The sequence below is a fragment of the Anastrepha obliqua genome, chromosome 5 (assembly GCF_027943255.1).
Source record: "Anastrepha obliqua isolate idAnaObli1 chromosome 5, idAnaObli1_1.0, whole genome shotgun sequence".
In the NCBI taxonomy this organism is placed as follows: Eukaryota; Metazoa; Arthropoda; class Insecta; order Diptera; family Tephritidae; genus Anastrepha; species Anastrepha obliqua.
In genome coordinates, this window is record NC_072896.1 from 65985 (window position 1) to 83654 (window position 17670).

The window sequence follows — 17670 nt, forward strand, 5'->3', positions numbered from 1 at the left end:
GTATAGGTTATTAGAATAAATTTAATGAATTTTGATTACATTTTTAGCCATATTAAATGAGCCATCTTGAATTTCGTTTTTGGCCACTCTGTATTGAAAAGTAGATAAAAAGAGCTACATTTTAAGCCCTATTAGAACTCTCTAGGTCAAAAACATTTTTGGATAGATAGGGGTCTCCCGTTGAGAAAGAATGCCCCATATGTATGTAAATTCAAATGGAAATCAGTAGAAAAACAATAAACTTAAAATTAAAAATTCAATTTTTTAATGGAGATCAGTGCAAAAATTAATTCTTCTGGTGGGAATATTTAGGAAAACATTCTACACATGATAGCGGTTTATTGGGGCATATTGGGCAGTAGGTGGTGGCCCTTTTCAAGCTCTTTCTGGCTGTTACTCTATCAGCAGATTTTTTTGACATGGCATAACACAATAAACAAGCACCCCTTATTGTTTTTCCGTTGTTGTCCTTTCTTTTTTCTATAAAATGTTTTCCTTTTGTTATGGGTTCTGGAGACATGAAGTCCAACAAAGCATTTGAAGTCTCCTGCCGAAACTTGGTTATTGAAATTTGTTTGTTTGTAGCCTTTTTATATATTACTAGCAACCCCGGCCCTCTTCGCTGGGCACACTAAAATAATAATAGAATAGATATGGTTTAGAACAGAAAAGATATGGTTTTCATATTATTTATTTGCGCTTTGGCATAAACAATATTTTTTGTTTTTCTATTTGTTTTTGAGTAAATATATAATGTTGTTGGCTTCCCAACACGTGAACAGTCAACGTATAGTTGACCATGGGTGAATACTGGTTCTTCTAAATTCATCCCGCATATTTCTAAAGTTTGCCCTTGCGATATATTGATAGTTATTGCAAATGCTAAACGAATGGGCAGTTGCAAACGCTTGAATTCAAATGGCAATTGAGGTGAAATCATTGGAATTCTTGGTATTAGAACGTCTTCATTCTTGAATTTGCCAATTAAAATAGTTGCTTGGATAACATTATTCAACAATCGTTTGACTACTTCATTTTGTTCTTGACGTTCTTCTGATGTCGCGTTATTCCGGGCATTTCTCATGCGCCTATTATTATTTGTCGAACGACCAATATGATTACGTGATTGTCTTGGCATTTGTACTGTAATAAACAGGATTGTAATTATGGTATTCTGAGATTTTAAAACATTAGAGTGGTGACGTAGGCGATCATTTGATCGGATATATCAACACCTAATTTGGCTTTGTTGTAATCAATAACAGCAAGCGGTTTTTCAAAAGCTCGTTGCCTTCGCTTCCTGGTGGATGGTGGGTTGTTAGTACTGGTGGATGGTTCATTACGGTCTACATTTCGATGGCTCGACGTGGCTACCATTACAGGGGGGTGTTTCGTCGAAAGAGTCCTAACATTTCTGGAGTCCTTCCACTTTAACACAACCACTCCATTTTCCTCCTCACGGGTGGGTTTTATTCGGAAGGTATTGACGGAAACTCAATCTTCCTCTCCAAGCTATTATGCTTTCATCAATAACAATATTTTCTCCTGGCATTTAAACTTTCTGGAAATTAAAAAAAAAAAAAAATAATTGGCGCGTACACTTCTGTTAGGTGTTTGGCCGAGCTCCTCCTCCTATTTGTGGTGTGCGTCTTGATGTTGTTCCACAAATGGAGGTACCTACAGTTTCAAGCCGACTCCGAACGGCAGATATTTTTATGAGGAGCTTTTTCATGGCAGAAATACACTCGGAGGTTTGCCATTGCCTGCCGAGGGGCGACTGCTATTAGAAAAATGTTTTTATTAATTTTGCTTTCACCGAGATTCGAACCAACGACCTCTCAGTGAATTCCGAATGGTGATCACGCACCAACCCATTCAGCTACGGCGGCCGATGGAAATTAGCCATCCATAATATGAGTCCAAAAAACTTTTTAATTTCACGATTGGTTGTGGGACTTCACATTAGTTTACGAGATGATCGTGTAAGATTTTTCGTTTCCAATTGTTGTTGCGCATAATTATTTGTTTCACAAACGATGTGGTCGATTATTTCATCATCGACAAAAAGTTTGAAAGCATCTAGGCAACTTATATTTGAGCAACATCTATAAGGAGTCCAGATTTGCCAGTAAACGGGAAAGTTTTTTGTCTGGAAGAAAACCCAGCACAATTTATTTGAATGTCCTTGGAATTAGGAACCATGGCATTATTATCGTCTCCAGCATCTGTTTGCTGCACATCCTCGTCATCATAGTCATGATTTTCCTCATGTTCATCATCAAAAACATTAAACTCTGCGTCTTCAGAATCAGTATCTGAACTGGAGTCATCATTTGGTAGCCAATTAATATCAATTTCAGAATCGTCTCTTGAAAAATCTCCATCGTCGTCATCACTGTCCGAAGTTATCACATCTTGCAATATATCTGCAATCTCTTTATCTTTTACATTTTTTCGCGTCATTCTATAAATTATTCTGAAGTTGAAAAATTGCATAAAATGAAGCAAAAAAATCAAACACAAAGCAAAAACTACAATAAATTACTGTTACCCATTTTCGTGGACGCGAAATTGGAAAACTAAGTAAAATAAACCAAAAATATCAAATACAACTCAAAAACTACAAAAAATTAATGTCGCACATTTTCCTGCAACGTGGCCCCACAACATGTTTTATGATCTCCCAGGCCATGTCGCACCAAAATGTGCGACACAAAAAAACCATTATTACTGCAAAATTAGCGACCATAATAAAGTCGCGAGTAGTAAAAACTTATTTTTAGGCACTAAGAAACAAAAAGAACATAAATAAGTTGCTGGCCTCATGTGACACTGCTACTGAACGATCAAAATTCTAAAAAGGCTTTGGCAGCCAACGTGTTAAAACATATGATGTGTTGTTAGATATGCATCGAATAAATTTTAAATAAATATTACATTTGCATTAAAAGAAAGAGATAATTTTTCTTATTTTCAAGACCTGTTCTTGTTTGATGTAATAATTAAATTATTCGCATAACAAATTTTTTAATTTATATATATTTAATTTACATATTCTGTAAAACATCTCTTAGCCTTAATATTTATATCGTAAGTAAATTTTAACATTGTGATGCTTCCCATGTTGTGATGTTAGTTGTAATAGATAAACTGTTTTATTCATTTAGGGTACAAATTTCATTTTCTATTTACATCTTGCTCAAAGTGAATTTACTAGTATGGCTGACATTTTAGAATCCGTGATTATTATTATAATTTTGGCATATTTGGCTTGCACCAAAATATTTACATATTTGCGAGTGTAACTTGTGACAATTTTGAAATTTAAATAATTAATATTGAAAATAGAAAAATGAGAAAATCTGTGTTACGATCGAATAATTTTGAGAACGGTAAGGGACCATTTTTCAAAGTTCCAAGAGTGAAACCAAAACGGCAAATGTGGGCAAGAGTTTGCCGGAGGGTCACGACGTGATTTATGGTGTTTACACTACTAATACTTTTACATTAAAACTCATCATTAAAAATCAATCATTAATAAGGATGATACATAAAAAACAGTATTACAAATTTCCTTTCGGCATTCGAATTTATCTTTGTCTCGGTGAGATTGCACTATTTAGCGATACAAATAATTAACAGCATATTTAAATAATAAATTTTTACACTTTATAACCAATTCATACAATCTTATTTTTATTGCGTTTCAATCAAATGCTCACAAATGAAATGTCTAAAATGTTTGCAACGAGTATCATTCCATTTACCCACTTCACGAAAACCCATTTCAACGCAAAACTCATCACCGCGCCAATTATCTGGCATGCCAGCCAACCAATTGGTATAACTGAACTCTTCACCAATACTATGCCAAATGAATTTTCTACGGGTTTGGTCGAATTTTCCAGAAGTCCAATAGATGAAGTCGTTACCGATACTTGGTTTGTCAACGTAGCCTAAAAGAAATAACTTGAGGTTTATGTTTTGAAAACATAAATTACAAACTTACCAATTTCTGTGAAGAACTGGCTTATTTTTTCATTACGTGCGGCTGTATTCGGACTGAAGAGTGTCATATTCATGTTTGCGCAATATTGAACAGCCTCCGGCCATGCTAACTGTAACATTAAAAAGTACGTAAATTGTATAATTTAATACATATATTTTTAAATACATTAACTCGTTTACAAAAAAATCAAAGACAATCAGCCGGGAATCAACTATCTCCATCATCCTAAAATAAGCCGAAAAGCTTAATACCGCAGTAGGTCATTCTAAATTCAATGATTTTAGACAATTTATCCAAAAATTTAAAGCATTCCCCCAATACAAAGAATGATTGGCAGATCATTTTTACCGCTGGATCAAAAACCGAAACTTGCACATCGTTTGCAGACACAAACGTGAAAGGTGTTACTATATATACCGGATTTTTCCGAGATACTTTTCAATCTCTAATCTTTAAATCTAACAAATACTTAATTTTTACCGATAGTAAATCCTCAATCGGAGCTATCTTAAACTCCACAAACGACCACATGACCGTGAAATTCGAAAACCCCAAGACCGTGAAAATTCGCAATATAATTTCCATGCACACATATATGTAGTGCAATCAAAATTATGTGGATTCCGGGTACTTAAATGGAATGTGTATCAGCATCCTTACTAAAATGTTAACCGTTCCGGAATAGTAAATATTTATCTTCCATCTTCATCGTGCCACCAAATACAAATCTTTACTCGACTGAGAATTGGTCACTCACTAAAATGTTAACCGTTCCGGAATAGTAAATATTTATCCTCCATCTTCATCGTGCCACCAAATACAAATCTTTACTCGACTGAGAATTGGTCACTCACTCATGATATTTGCTCACTTGCTCAGCGAATCACCAAAATCTTCCTGCCCTTTTTCTGGCTTCAAAGAACTTACTATGTTTCAACTTATGAATACTTGCCCTGCACTACAAAATATCAGAAAATTGTTTTTCTCAAGCATCAACCCATCGGAACACCTAAAACAGACAACAGTAGGTAATATAATTAGGATATCTGATTATGTTTTTAGATGTAAGATAATACTATACGTCACGCTGCCCCTTTTATACCAATAGCCGAAGATTATATGTAATAGCCAGTGCTTTGGTTTCTTTAAGTGAAATTATTAATTGTGATTATTATTGTTATATGCATACAATATATATATGCATACAACTTAAAAATAATACGAGTACCTTCACTTTATCCACGATTAAAAGCCGACTCAAGCCCAAAACAACCGAAGTGTCTGAAACAAGTAACAAGTATGTAAATTTTTTACTAGCCTCACAAATAGAATATTAATTGAAGTTTTCAATTAAATCTACCTTGATCTTGTGCTGCAATGTGTGCAAGTAACAAAAATAATGGCAGAAGAGTTTTTAACATTTCTCCCCAAAATTTAAAGAGTTAATTAAGAGATCAAGAAACTTCGAGCGGCTGAATTGTAGTAACTAAGTCGTTATGAGTATGAATTGAAACTGTGGGGCCAACAAAGAAAAATTCAATTGTTATAATTTACATGTGATCTGAACATATGGGCATATGTACACTCTTAAGTATACTTATATACTGATAAGCTTATAAAGTATAAAAAGTAAAAGTTTTTATACACTGATAATAAAATAAGTTTATAGTATATAATTTGAAATACATTCATTCATTTTGGGTAACAATGCCAGAAGAGGTTTTAAATAACACAACTTAAGATTAAGTGGTTGTTGCATTTCAATAAAATAAGGCTCAACGGTTTTTTATAAATTTACTTTAATATTGGCATTCAATGTATGATTTGTACGAGTTGTTAGGAAATTATTTACTAACAAATATGTATTTAGCAAATTTCTAATGTGTGTATATTGAAAATGCAGAGTTGTTTAACTACTTGAATGAGATCGTGTTGGCTGCGATACATCTATTACTTCATGAGTATTAGTTATTGAATATTTATTTATTCTGAAGCAAATATAGCTGCCAATCTGGCAGACTCACATACCAATTTGTCAAGCCAACTGTCTAGGAAACCAGTCGGGTTCGGCACCATCAAGTCAAGTCGCTGAAATAACAGATATGGTTTCCTCATTAAACCTTTTTTGTGCCAACCTCTTGATGTCCACCAGCTCCCATAACTAGCTTTGCATATGGCGTCGCTCATCATCGTCGTCTGAATAGCGGCCGATTCGATTCTCGTAATAGTCTCTCCAAGAACTGCCGAAATACGCAATCCAATAGAATGGCCACTCTTTTATGCAATCTCATTAGACTCCGGTAGGGAAGGTTTTTACTTTCTTCTTGTGTACCTCAAATTATTTCTACTCTACAATGAGGTTAGAGTGCTACAGCAACAAATCTGCGAGCTGCAAATACCATCGGGAAGCCAGTGGGAAATCTTCGTAGACTTCGTGCAAAATACATACAGCTGTTGTCAGCTAATTAGAAACGCTCCCTTTTGATAACGCTTGATGAGCATAATATTAAACTGTTTAAATTTACCGTTATTTTTTCTCTTAAAATCATTTGCATTGCTTTTGTTACTCTATTTACTACCCAATGCGCCTAGTTTTGTAGTTGTGAAATTAAAGTACCGTTAATATTATCCAACGCAGTGCATGGGCTACTTAGTTCAAGGTAAATAAACTGAGACGACTAATTAGAAACAGTTGTTCAATGGAAGCATATTCGGCAAGTTGTGTTATTTTAATAGTAATATAATCGACTTTTTGGTGTGTATATATTTTAAATTGGTTGTTTAAAAGCAACTAAAATATTCGTCTTCACGATGTGTAATGGGAAAAAGCAGCAGCTGTACACCTGCCCTGCGCAGCTCCGTTTTTGACCTTCGTAAAGCTGGAAAGTCGTACAGTGAAATTTCTAAACAAGTCAAATGACCAAAAAAAAATGGTTTTTAACGCCTTAAAGCATATCCAACTTTTTAAGACTGTTGACAATGTTCCACGTAAGAAAGGGCCCCGGAAAACTTCAGCAGAAATTGACCGCAAGATAGCAATCATCTCCAAAAGAGACCCAAAAAAGACTTTCACTGACATCCAACGGGAAATTCAGGATCAATATAATTTCGAAATATCCAAGAGGACAATTGCTCGGCGTCTGGTTGAATCTGGACTGCATGGCAGAGCAGCACGCAAGAAGCCCCTTCTAACCAAGATACAAAGGAGACGGCGAGTAGTCTTTGCGAGATCCCATTGGTCATGGACTCCAAATCAATGGAAATATATCGTTTGGAGCGATGAAACCAAGATAAATCGCATAGGTCCAGATGGTAGAAGGTATGTTCGACGGCCAATCAACCAAGAATTCAATCCTCGCTACGTTTCACGGGTAGTGAAGCATTGTGGAGAATCAATCATGGTGTGGGGATGTTTCTGGTGGAATGGTGTTGGCCCAATCCATAGAATTGATGGAATTTTAAATAAGGAGAAATACGTCGATATACTAAAAAATGTAATGTTGCCGTGGGTTGAGGAAAATTTGCCTGTTATATGGAAATATCAACAGGATAATGATCCAAAGCACACGGAAAAGTTGACCAAACAGTTTTTCGACGAAAATTCCATCAATGTTTTGGAATGGCCATCATCCAGTCCGGGCGTAAACCCAATAGAGCATCTCTGGGGTGAATTTAAAAAAGCCGTGAGTGCCAAAAATATCCCAAATATGGATGTCCTTTTTGCCGAAGTAAAAACGGCATGGCAAGCAATACCTGTGGCGCGCTGTCAGAATCTCATTACATCAATGCGCAATCGATGTGAGGCAGTGTTGAAGCAAAAGGGTTATGGAACCAAATACTAACATAATCTTTATGTTGATCTGATAATACATTACTGTTTCTAATTAGTTGCCCTATCCAAATCGTGCATTTCACATGCTTTAAAAAAAATATATATATAATATATTTAATAAAGAATTGGGATTAAATTGTTTTCCACTAGTTTTTAAGTTTATCATATGTTTAAATAAAATTGGCAAAAAGTTATGAAAATACGTGTTTAAAAGGAAAATGGAAAATTTATTTTGAAATGAGTGTCGTTTCTAATTAGCTGTCAACAGCTGTATATGCGCGCCGTTGTAAGCATCAGGGCTATAATCGGTGCAAAGACTTATGACGAAGCTGCCTGGATTACTACTGTCTGCGAAACTGTACCTTTCAGATTTTCTGTGATTGGCTCTTTCATTTAGGACAAGAACCTATCTGTGTCGTCGTTCCAACTATGCCAATGAAGATGCGAAGGTGTTGTGGTGTTAATCATCACTTTAAAATTGTAAGCTGTATGGGCCTTGTCTATTGCACCTCCTTTAAGAAAATATACCAAAACCACAAATGTACGATAATGATAACCCGCCATAAATTGTGTCCCTTTCGTTTGAAAAACCTCACGCTCCACCATCATTCTTTGTTACATAACGAACACTCGGCAGCCAATAATACTCATACTTACTCATACAACATAATCGAGGCGGTTAATATAATATTAACAATATGACAGTTTGCACTTAGGCGCTAACACTGTGTCAACATTTTCCTTTATAGAAATTTATTCATAACCGATTATCCAAACAAGGCAACGAAAAATTTTCCTTAAAAGCAGTAAGCTCTGTTAAGACGTGGGTGGAAGTCAAAGGTCTTGGGTCGAAATTTTCCAGGGGTAGCCCCTTAGAAATAGGTTAGGTTGGATGGAAAGGGGGAACTTAAAACGTGTATGAGCGCCTTCCAGCTAAACTTGCTGTTTCAGACTTAAATAAAGTACACCTGGATGGACAGGATATATCAATATATATGTAATGAGGTGGGGGGAAAGGGGGAACTTAAAACGTGTATGAGCGCCTTCCAGCTAAACTTGCTGTTCCAGACTTAAATAAAGTACACCTGGATGGACAGGATATATCAAATGGAAATGTAACAACAGTCTGCCAGCGTCCTCGCCGAGTGCTTTGCTTCGCGACAAATAAAGCTCAACTTGAATCGTTTGCAAATCGGCTTTCGAACAAATGGGAGAATTTATTCAACTGTTGCTAAAGGGTAAAAATTCGTGAACGGCAGCCCTAAAATTCATATCCTAGGGAAAAATTACTTATATCAAAAAGATAAAACTTCAAAAATTAATATTGACTTGTTTTATTTAATCCGGGTTCAAACACTTAGTTTATTGCTAACACGATTTTTGGCAAAGTAACTGAAAACGACATAACACTTTCTAGTTCATACATAGTTCTGTGTTTCATTGTAATAGTTAAATCATTATTCAATTAAAGTTGCAGACTAAGAACCCTTCTTGATAAAATTTTTATTATATTATTGTACAAAATTTAGAGTTCATAGATATAACCTACAACGTGAAATACGTTTTTTTTCTTCGAAAATCTACATACTAATATATGTATATGTAAAACGCATTATATTATATACTAGCGTACCCTCGCCCGCTTCGCTAGACGATAAATTCAATGATTTGCTGAAAGAGAATAAAATTAATACGAAACAAAGCAAATTCTTTGATACAATTTAATTCGAACTTTATTGTAACACTTTTTTGTAGACAACGTTTTTGGTTTTTCCATCTTTGGCGTAAATGAATAATGACGATGGTTTGCCAACTCGTGAGCAAGCTACATACAATTGTCCATGAGAAAAAATTGGGTATTCTAAATTAATACCGCACATTTGTAGATACTGTCCTTGCGCCTTATTAATTCTCATAGCGAAGGCAAGGCGAATAGGGAACTGCAAAGTTTGAAATCGAATGGTAAATCCGCCGGAATCAGTGGAATTCAGGGTATCAAAATGTCTTCTCCTTTGTACTTCCCTTTCAAAATTGTTGCTTCGATAACGTTACGCATTAGCTTCTTCACAGCGAGTCTGGTACCGTTGCAAAGTCGAGGCACATTACTATTGCGCAGCATAATAATCGGTGCTCCAATTTTTAATCGTAAATTATGAGGTGGTAAGCCTGGCAAATCGAGTGAGTTTAAGAATTCAGTTGGATAATTTACGACCTCATCTTGATCAGTAATAGTGTCCATTGACTTATACGCAACTATGTCACCAGGTATTTGATCTAAAATAGCTGAATTTATATCATTGACGTCCTTATTTTTCCCAGCTAAAATTGCTCTTTCGCTGAGCCAATCATGGTTTTTGTAATGTTGAACTATGTTTGGAAATACACTCTGTATCAATGCCTCTTTAGACTGTGCAAAAGTGCAGAAATTGTTAGGCAATGTTATCATTCCTGTTGTTTTTGAAAAAAGGTTTATTTTTTTTGGTTAAAAAGTGTTTTTTGAAGTTTTGAAAAACACTTCGCTCTAACAAATTTCTTCTCAGTTAATTGCTCAAAATTAAATATTTTGAAAAAACAATTTTTTTTTAATTTAACGTTTTTGAGAAAATTTTGTTCTTGCAAAAATTTCATACTTTTGTAAAAGTTTAAATTGATTTGTTAAAAAAGATTTTTGCCCGCTTTGAAAAACACCCCCTCGAAAAAATGTATTCTCTATTAATAGTGGAATATGAAATGCTTTGAAAACACCATTTTTTTTTTAAATTTTGTTTGGTTTTCAGAAAATTTTGTTTTGACAAAATTTCATACCCTTGAAAAAGTTTTATTTTATTTTATTTGTTTAAAATTTTTGAAATTTTTTTTTTGTAATTTTAGAAAAACACCTCTTCGAAGAAATTTCTTTTATCTTTTTGAGAAAAATTTGGTTTTGAAAAAATTTCATGCTTTCGAAATTTTTTTATTTTACTTTATTTCTTCAAAATTTTTTAAAACAATTTTTCTTATAATTTTCGAAAAACACCCCCTTTGAAAAAATGTTTTCTATGTGTCATAGTGGTATTCCATTAACTTTTAGGATTATAGTCAAATACTTACAAATATCTACGCTTTCACAAATAGCAACAATAAACAAATTTCCTCAAAACCAAAAAATTTACTTTTTTTCTAAAAAAATTCTAAACAAACAACGTAATAAATTTAGAATTTTGTGTTCACGAAAAAACAGTATTGTTTTTATTGTATTAACTGAAAACCAAAATGTTGCAAAAAATCAAAACAAAACTAAATTATTTTTTTGTGTTCATTTGGTCCATATGTTCCATAAAAAGTTGATATGGTAAATAATATGCAGGGTCTGATACACGCAAATTTCCATTGACCATTATAGTGACGAAATTATCGATCACCAATTCTAACAGGATTTCAAAATCAGAGTTGGAATGAGTTGTTGTGTGGTGTACTTCTGAAAAAAATGAGAAATAAACAAAATAAATCTAAAAATTCGAATTCTAACTTTATCTTGTGTATGTTCTTATTACCTTTGAATTTTTCCAATGAAGCACCATTCATTTTAAATTTTCCAAGAATTTTTTTTATCATTTCGCGTTTCTTTCCTTTTTCATTCGATTCCAACATTTGTTCATAGCCGAAAACATCGTTTGCAAACGCATTCATTTCCATATAGAATTGGTCAAAGAAAGCATTGCTCAATTGAATTGAAACATTATTTTCATAAATACTTAGGACCTTAACTAATGCACCTTGGTACATACCTAACGCAGATATTCATCGCGACCTTGACATCGATACTATTGATGAAACAATACAAAGCGCTAGCAGAAGACACATAAATAGACTATTAACGCATACAAATCCTATGATGAGAAGACTACCAAATAAAGAAAAATCTACCCAAAGTCGGCTTAACCGTCAAACACCAACAGATCTTGCAAAATCCTTGTAATCAATTGTCAACTAATCGTATATATCATTGTTTGTTAACCACTTGTTTTTAAATAATATGTATATATTTCTTCTAAATGAGCTTGGGGGCATTGGCCCTTCAATATCACTCTCATTCCATCTTTTTGTAAATCAAATTACTTATTGTCTAACGACAGGTGTAATATTTTATGGAAGAAATAAAAAAAAAAAAAAAAATTTTCATTCGAATCATTTGAAATTTCTGTATACAATACATTTCTGTATCACAATACAAATACAAAAAATTCAAAAAAAGTTGTACACATAAAATGAATGTCGATTCGAAACTTACTTTAATCTAACAATCGAGCAAGTTTTGTTTTGGACAATATTTTGATTTTTTCTTTTTTTTATATGAAGAAAATATTTAAAAGAAATTTTTTTTTGCTAAAAACCTTCCCCTAGTGGATCCCTATAATATGAAAAAAGAACGAATAAAATTGGCCTCGTATCGGCCCAAAAAAATGCGGACAAACGAACATCATTTCATTTTTATATATATAGAAGATAGAAGATATATATATAGATTAATACATGTACAGTGTTTCTCACTTATAGGCACCCCGGTTACATGTAGCCACAAAACGGTCGATGGTCTTGAGATCGATAATATTGAGCAGCACTATTTCAACCACGGTACAGAAAAGTTACGGGCTTTTCTAAAACTATTAAGTAATGAGTTCATATACGAGTATAAGGCCTCTTCTATGCACTATTTCCCCGCTCACTATCTCTATGTTAGATTAGTTTAACGAAAAATTTGCATTTGAAAGCAACACAAAGTTATCGAGTAAGATTCGCCGCTAGCGAGTATGATTATAGCCCATTAGACTGGTATAACGCACTGCCTTACAAACACAAACACATGTAATTTGAAGCAGCTCTATTTCCGCGTTGCCAATATATTATATGTTCATTTATACCAGTTGCTTCATCTATTCGCCATTTGCTAACGCTTGGAGAAAAGAGGAGGCCTATAGCGTATATAAATATGAACTCGTAGAACTTAATGAATACACCTAAATTCAGTTATTCAGTAACAGTTATTGATCTATCTGATTGGAATTTGGTGCACAGATATATGGTTATTTTAAATAAATAAAATCTGAATTTGTTCTTGATCTAAATGGAAATTAGTTAAATTAAAAGAAGTAGTCGTTCGTTTCGTTCAATAACGTTTATAAACGAGGATTTGAATATGCGCTCGGTCTGTGCTTACAAGCTTCGAATTTCGTGCTTATATCCGGGAAATACTCTATATATTTAAATAGGTGTTAGGTCAAAATTCTAGTCCACTTTGCGTTGTACGTCTTAATGTTCTCCTTCAAATGGACAAAACTCGGAAATTCCCCATTCCCCGTTGCCTGGCGTCTACCCGATTCAACTAAAATTAAAATCAATTAAAAAACTATTACTTAACAAAAGCACTAGATCTATGGGTTTCACTGTAAAAATGAATAATTAATCCAGTCTTTAAACGAAACCAGTTTCTATGAGAGACCATTATTGGTATTTGGGTTGCTCTTCTCATTCATTCAATAGCTTTATTGGGTTTCGCAAATTTGATAAAGTTTAACATACATAAACCGTCTTTATTTGGTTTAGTAAAACAGTACCAACATTTTGCTTATGCTGTGAACAACTTTTGTTCTTATATATGTAGCTGTTGAAGTGAATAATGTTAAAACAATTAGTGAAAATATTTACCTTAATATGTGTCAGCAGCACTGGGAGTTTGGTTGCAAAAGGAGATGAATCATGTAGAGAAAAGACTTCAATAAAATTACTAATCATTAACATCATTGAGCACAATTTAATTGAACAGAAGACGTACACAGAATTTAAGAAACATTATTGTGGCCGAACCTCAATGTTTTAAAACTACTTATTGTTAACTTACTATATTTGAAAATAAATTTTAGAAAACAATTATTTTTAACAAACAAAAGAGGCAATTTCGATCAATTAAATTTTGCTAATTTTAATTGTGTTTTTTAAATTTACATTTTTCATCAAATGCCCAAATGATATTAAATGAACCCATACATACTTTCAAGCTAACAATAGAAAAATCGAGACGCTCACGGTCGAGATCGGTGGTAATATATATCTAATATGGAACGATGAAAAGGTAAGTAAACAAGCAATTAAGGAAATGAAAACTTATACATACATATGTACATATATCTCTTGCTTTAATTTTTTGATATCTCGATACTTACACGACATAAATTTACAACGGCTTCTCAGGAAAACCAAGAAGACACAAATACATTATTTTACATATGTTCCATTTCGCAATTATACTCATACGAAAAAAACCAAAAGTTCTTTTCAAATTTAAGTTTTCTTGGGTACCAGTCTTGATTCGGTTATTTTAGGACGAAGAGGGGCAACTTTCGCTGCGTACTACGTGTTCCGTTTTTATAAATTTCAGGCGAAACATTAACGTGCATGAATTTTAAAATTTTATCATAAATTAGAAAACTTTAAAAGTTAAAGATACAGATATACGTTTATATAAAGTTTATGTTAGATATTTAAGGCGGATCTACCGTTCTTGTTCGGACAACCTATCATTCAGTCTCATGAATTTTCTGTTCAAAAGAGTTAATTCAGTTCGGCACATTTTATTTTCTTCTAAAGCCGTCCAGCATTGAAACTGAGGCGGCGTAAAACTGTAGGTTTCGCCATTTGTGTAAACATTAAGACGCTTCCCACAAATAAAAAGAGGAGCCCGGCAAACACCCAAAACGGGTGGTCAACGTCAATTATATATACATAGTATATATGACTAAAAATTACTTTGGGGATATTTATCTCTAGTTTAAATAAAAAATAGTTACATACGTATATTTAAAATTAAGGAATTTAGTATATGGCTTCATTATATACTAAATTCCCTAATTTTAAATATACGTATGTAATTATTTTTTATTTAAACTAGATATAAGCTAGCCAGTTTTGTAGATTACGCTTGCATTTAGTATTGAACCGCAGACATTAACAACATCAAAAGGGCTTTAAGATTTAACAGCAAATGTTATAAAAAATAATTTGTAGAAACTTCGTTATAGAAATTCCAAATCCATTATGTTTATATAAACAATTGAGAGAACTTTTGCGCGTGAAGACCGTTCTGAGTTGGAAGGATCCATACCCTCGCATTCTACAATAAGTAAAATTTCCAGCTAAGAGCTCAAAAGACCATTCTGAGTTGGAAGGATCCATACCCTCGCATTCTACAATAAATAAAATTTCCAGCTAAAAGCTCAAAAGTCTCTAATGGTTTTAGGTAAAAAACAGATTTAGCACAAGTAATTAATTCAACATCAAGGACTCATGGAAAGCATAGGTACACAATTTTTATGATTATTTTATGATTTGGACAAACGTGAACTAAGTGTTTATAAAAATTAAATAAATAAATTTCATGTAGTCAATATAAGAAATTTATAAAGATTAGTCGATTATATATGTATATAGCTTTTTAAGACTTTATGCGGAAATGCACCCAGCGCTTGAAAAATAGTTTTTTTACATTTATTGGAACGTCTACTTCATGACAGTGGATTAATAATTTCTCGGATAAGTTGGTAGTGCCAGACGTCATTAAAGATTTGAATAGCTAAAAAAAAATTTAAAAAATTAAAATGAATCTCGCATACTCTAGAATGCTGGGTAGGAAAAAGATATCATTGCATATAATAAAATTGCCTCCTAAATATGTGTACATGCCTCCAAAAAAGCAACATATGAAACATTCAGCGAATAAACACAGTATTGTAAAATTAAGGCAGCAGAAGGTCGGGTAATACAGAAAAAGCTGCCTTATTACGAGCCTCGTACTTCATCTTTATTATTTCGCCTTGACTTATATGTACTTATACAAATAGGTACACAAGTATTTTGAACAAAAAATATTAATTCATTTCAACATATGTATATTTATGTACATGTACATGTACTAAAGTAAAACAAAAGAATTATTGGTTCAAAATTAAAACCATTCTCCAGTGGCCCATATTTCACTCAATAAATCACTTTTCAACAGTTCCCTTGACAGCATTATGTCTCGAATAGTTTGTATCTTCAATTTATTTCGATTTAATCTTAATATTTGGAAAATCCGAAAACTTTTGTTCGGCATTTATCCATTTGCAGCTGTTAATTTTTTTCAGATCCAATAGTAAGTGTGCTTCATTTCTGCCACTCATTGGTTAAAAAATTTGCATTGCTGCCAAAAATGTTGCCCAAGTGTGAAACATAAATATTGTCAACAAATTTGAACAATGCATTTTTAGAAATTTCACCCATTATAGAAATACAATAACCAAGATGCGAGAAAAATAGGTAACTAAAAAAAATAGGTAAAGGTAAAAATACTCAGAACGGCAACACTGTTCAGCACCTTTTCGTTACGCTCAAAGAAACTGGGAGCGGAGAAATTGCGTATAAAATTACCAATAAAAGCTGCCTGGGCACGAAAAGTGAATCCGCTTTTAAAGTATTTGAATTTTAAAGTCTTATCGCCAACCAATAAACATAAAAAGCAATTAAAAATATTTTCTAGTTAATCTAATTATTTAAAAATATAATATTTACTATTTGTAAACGCTTTTGCTACATTATTTCATATTTCTTCCCCAGCTATCTTGGTGGGCTGCGCGGGATTTTTGCACAGAACGGCAAATGAAATTAGTTAGTTTGCAGACTGAGGAAAAATCCAAGCAATTGAATGATTTCCTCCAAGCACACAGTACGTATAAAACTAAATTTAAAATATTTATTGGACTAAGCACCTAAGTTCCTAACATTTGTTTTACAAGATTTAGTTGACTCGCCTGAATTGGGTAATGATTTCATCTACTGGACCTCTGGCACCGATCAAAAGCATGATGGAAAATTTGTTTGGAACGGTGCTGAAAATGAAGAGTTTACGTTCACCAATTGGCTACCTGGTATGCCAGACAATTGGCGTGGTGACGAGCACTGTGTAGAAATAGGCTTCAAAGAATTAGGTAAATGGAATGACAATCGCTGCCGTTACCACCGACACTTCATCTGCGAAGTTTCACATCTTGTAAATGCGGGAATAGTAAAGAACAATTGAAATTGTTACAAAATATGGAGCGCTTAAATGAATAAATTGGCAATACTTATATAAAGACCTGATAAGTTATTTTCGATCTAGTTAACACTGCAATGCTGCACTTTTGTATGCACCTTTTAGTATTAATAAAAATATGTGCTTCATTATATTTATTACTCTTTCTTTGTAGTAGTAAAGCAGATTTATTTTGTGTATTGAATGCATATATGCATGTACATATATTTATGTACAGAATCTGGTTTTAGCAGCTTGACGTGCACATTAGTCATCCAAAGTTGATTTGAGGATACTTATGTAACTCAAAAAATTTTAAATATCATTACGTTTTAAATACGATTGATCGGCCTGGCAACGTTTTGCAAAGCGATGGCAACTATTGGATTGACAGCAATCTGAGTTAACTGCGCAAGGATCGCCATGACGACCACAAACTCCTGAAGTCTTTTCCTATAAAAGAAAAACAATAAAACAATTTTTATATTTTATTTAGTAATGACTTACTTCAGCATTAACGGAACTTATAATGCTCAAACAAAACAAGAACACTAAGATAAAGTATTTGTAATCTACGAAATGCATTTTTAATTATTGTTCTAGTTCTACTTTTCTCCAGAGCGTATGTTATTATGAGGCTGTATTAAGTCGACTAAACGTTAATACTAGCAGGGACCGGTTTTTATAAACGAACTAATTCACTGAGAAAACTTGTTGTTCGGGAAAAAAATTACGTTGCGACAA

The 17670-nt window shown here is 33.3% G+C and overlaps 3 protein-coding genes across 5 annotated transcripts in view; 1 reads left to right on the plus strand and 2 right to left on the minus strand.

The window, feature by feature from the left end:
• Positions 1-232: 232 nt before the first annotated feature.
• Positions 233-17670, minus strand: part of LOC129247712 (perlucin-like) — a 50527-nt gene continuing 33089 nt past the window's right edge. Inside the window, exons 1-4 of one of the 3 annotated variants that reach the window (XM_054886969.1) lie at positions 5370-5512; positions 5238-5290; positions 4010-4118; positions 233-631 (exon numbers count right to left, since the gene is read on the minus strand). In XM_054886969.1, the coding sequence (XP_054742944.1) occupies positions 591-631; positions 4010-4118; positions 5238-5290; positions 5370-5430 (264 nt within the window). In that variant the 5' untranslated portion in view covers positions 5431-5512 and the 3' untranslated portion in view covers positions 233-590. Of the gene's footprint in view, positions 632-3076; positions 3957-4009; positions 4119-5237; positions 5291-5369; positions 5513-17670 lie in introns of those variants that run through there. The other 2 variants (XM_054886966.1, XM_054886968.1) reach the window with 2 other exon arrangements.
• LOC129247711 (perlucin-like) lies at positions 13339-17045 on the plus strand. Its single transcript, XM_054886965.1, has 4 exons — positions 13339-13579; positions 13877-13950; positions 16470-16578; positions 16649-17045. The coding sequence occupies exons 1-4, from the start codon at positions 13498-13500 to the stop codon at positions 16930-16932; spliced, it is 549 nt and encodes a 182-aa protein (XP_054742940.1). The 5' UTR covers positions 13339-13497; the 3' UTR covers positions 16933-17045.
• Positions 17076-17590, minus strand: LOC129247713 (omega-conotoxin-like protein 1). The gene is made up of 2 exons (XM_054886970.1): positions 17434-17590; positions 17076-17379 (listed from the first exon to the last, which is right to left on the minus strand). The coding sequence occupies exons 1-2, from the start codon at positions 17509-17511 to the stop codon at positions 17242-17244; spliced, it is 216 nt and encodes a 71-aa protein (XP_054742945.1). The 5' UTR covers positions 17512-17590; the 3' UTR covers positions 17076-17241.

Coding starts and splice junctions, on each gene's coding strand:
- LOC129247711 (XM_054886965.1), top strand. CDS start 13,498: ATGTTAAAACAATTAGTGAAAATATTTACCTTAATATGTGTCAGCAGC. Junction 13,580..13,876: donor TGCAAAAGGAGATGAATCAT/GTAGAGAAAAGA, acceptor CATACTTTCAAG/CTAACAATAGAAAAATCGAG. Junction 16,579..16,648: donor TGATTTCCTCCAAGCACACA/GTACGTATAAAA, acceptor TTGTTTTACAAG/ATTTAGTTGACTCGCCTGAA.
- LOC129247713 (XM_054886970.1), bottom strand. CDS start 17,511: ATGCATTTCGTAGATTACAAATACTTTATCTTAGTGTTCTTGTTTTGT. Junction 17,380..17,433: donor TAAGTTCCGTTAATGCTGAA/GTAAGTCATTAC, acceptor TTTCTTTTATAG/GAAAAGACTTCAGGAGTTTG.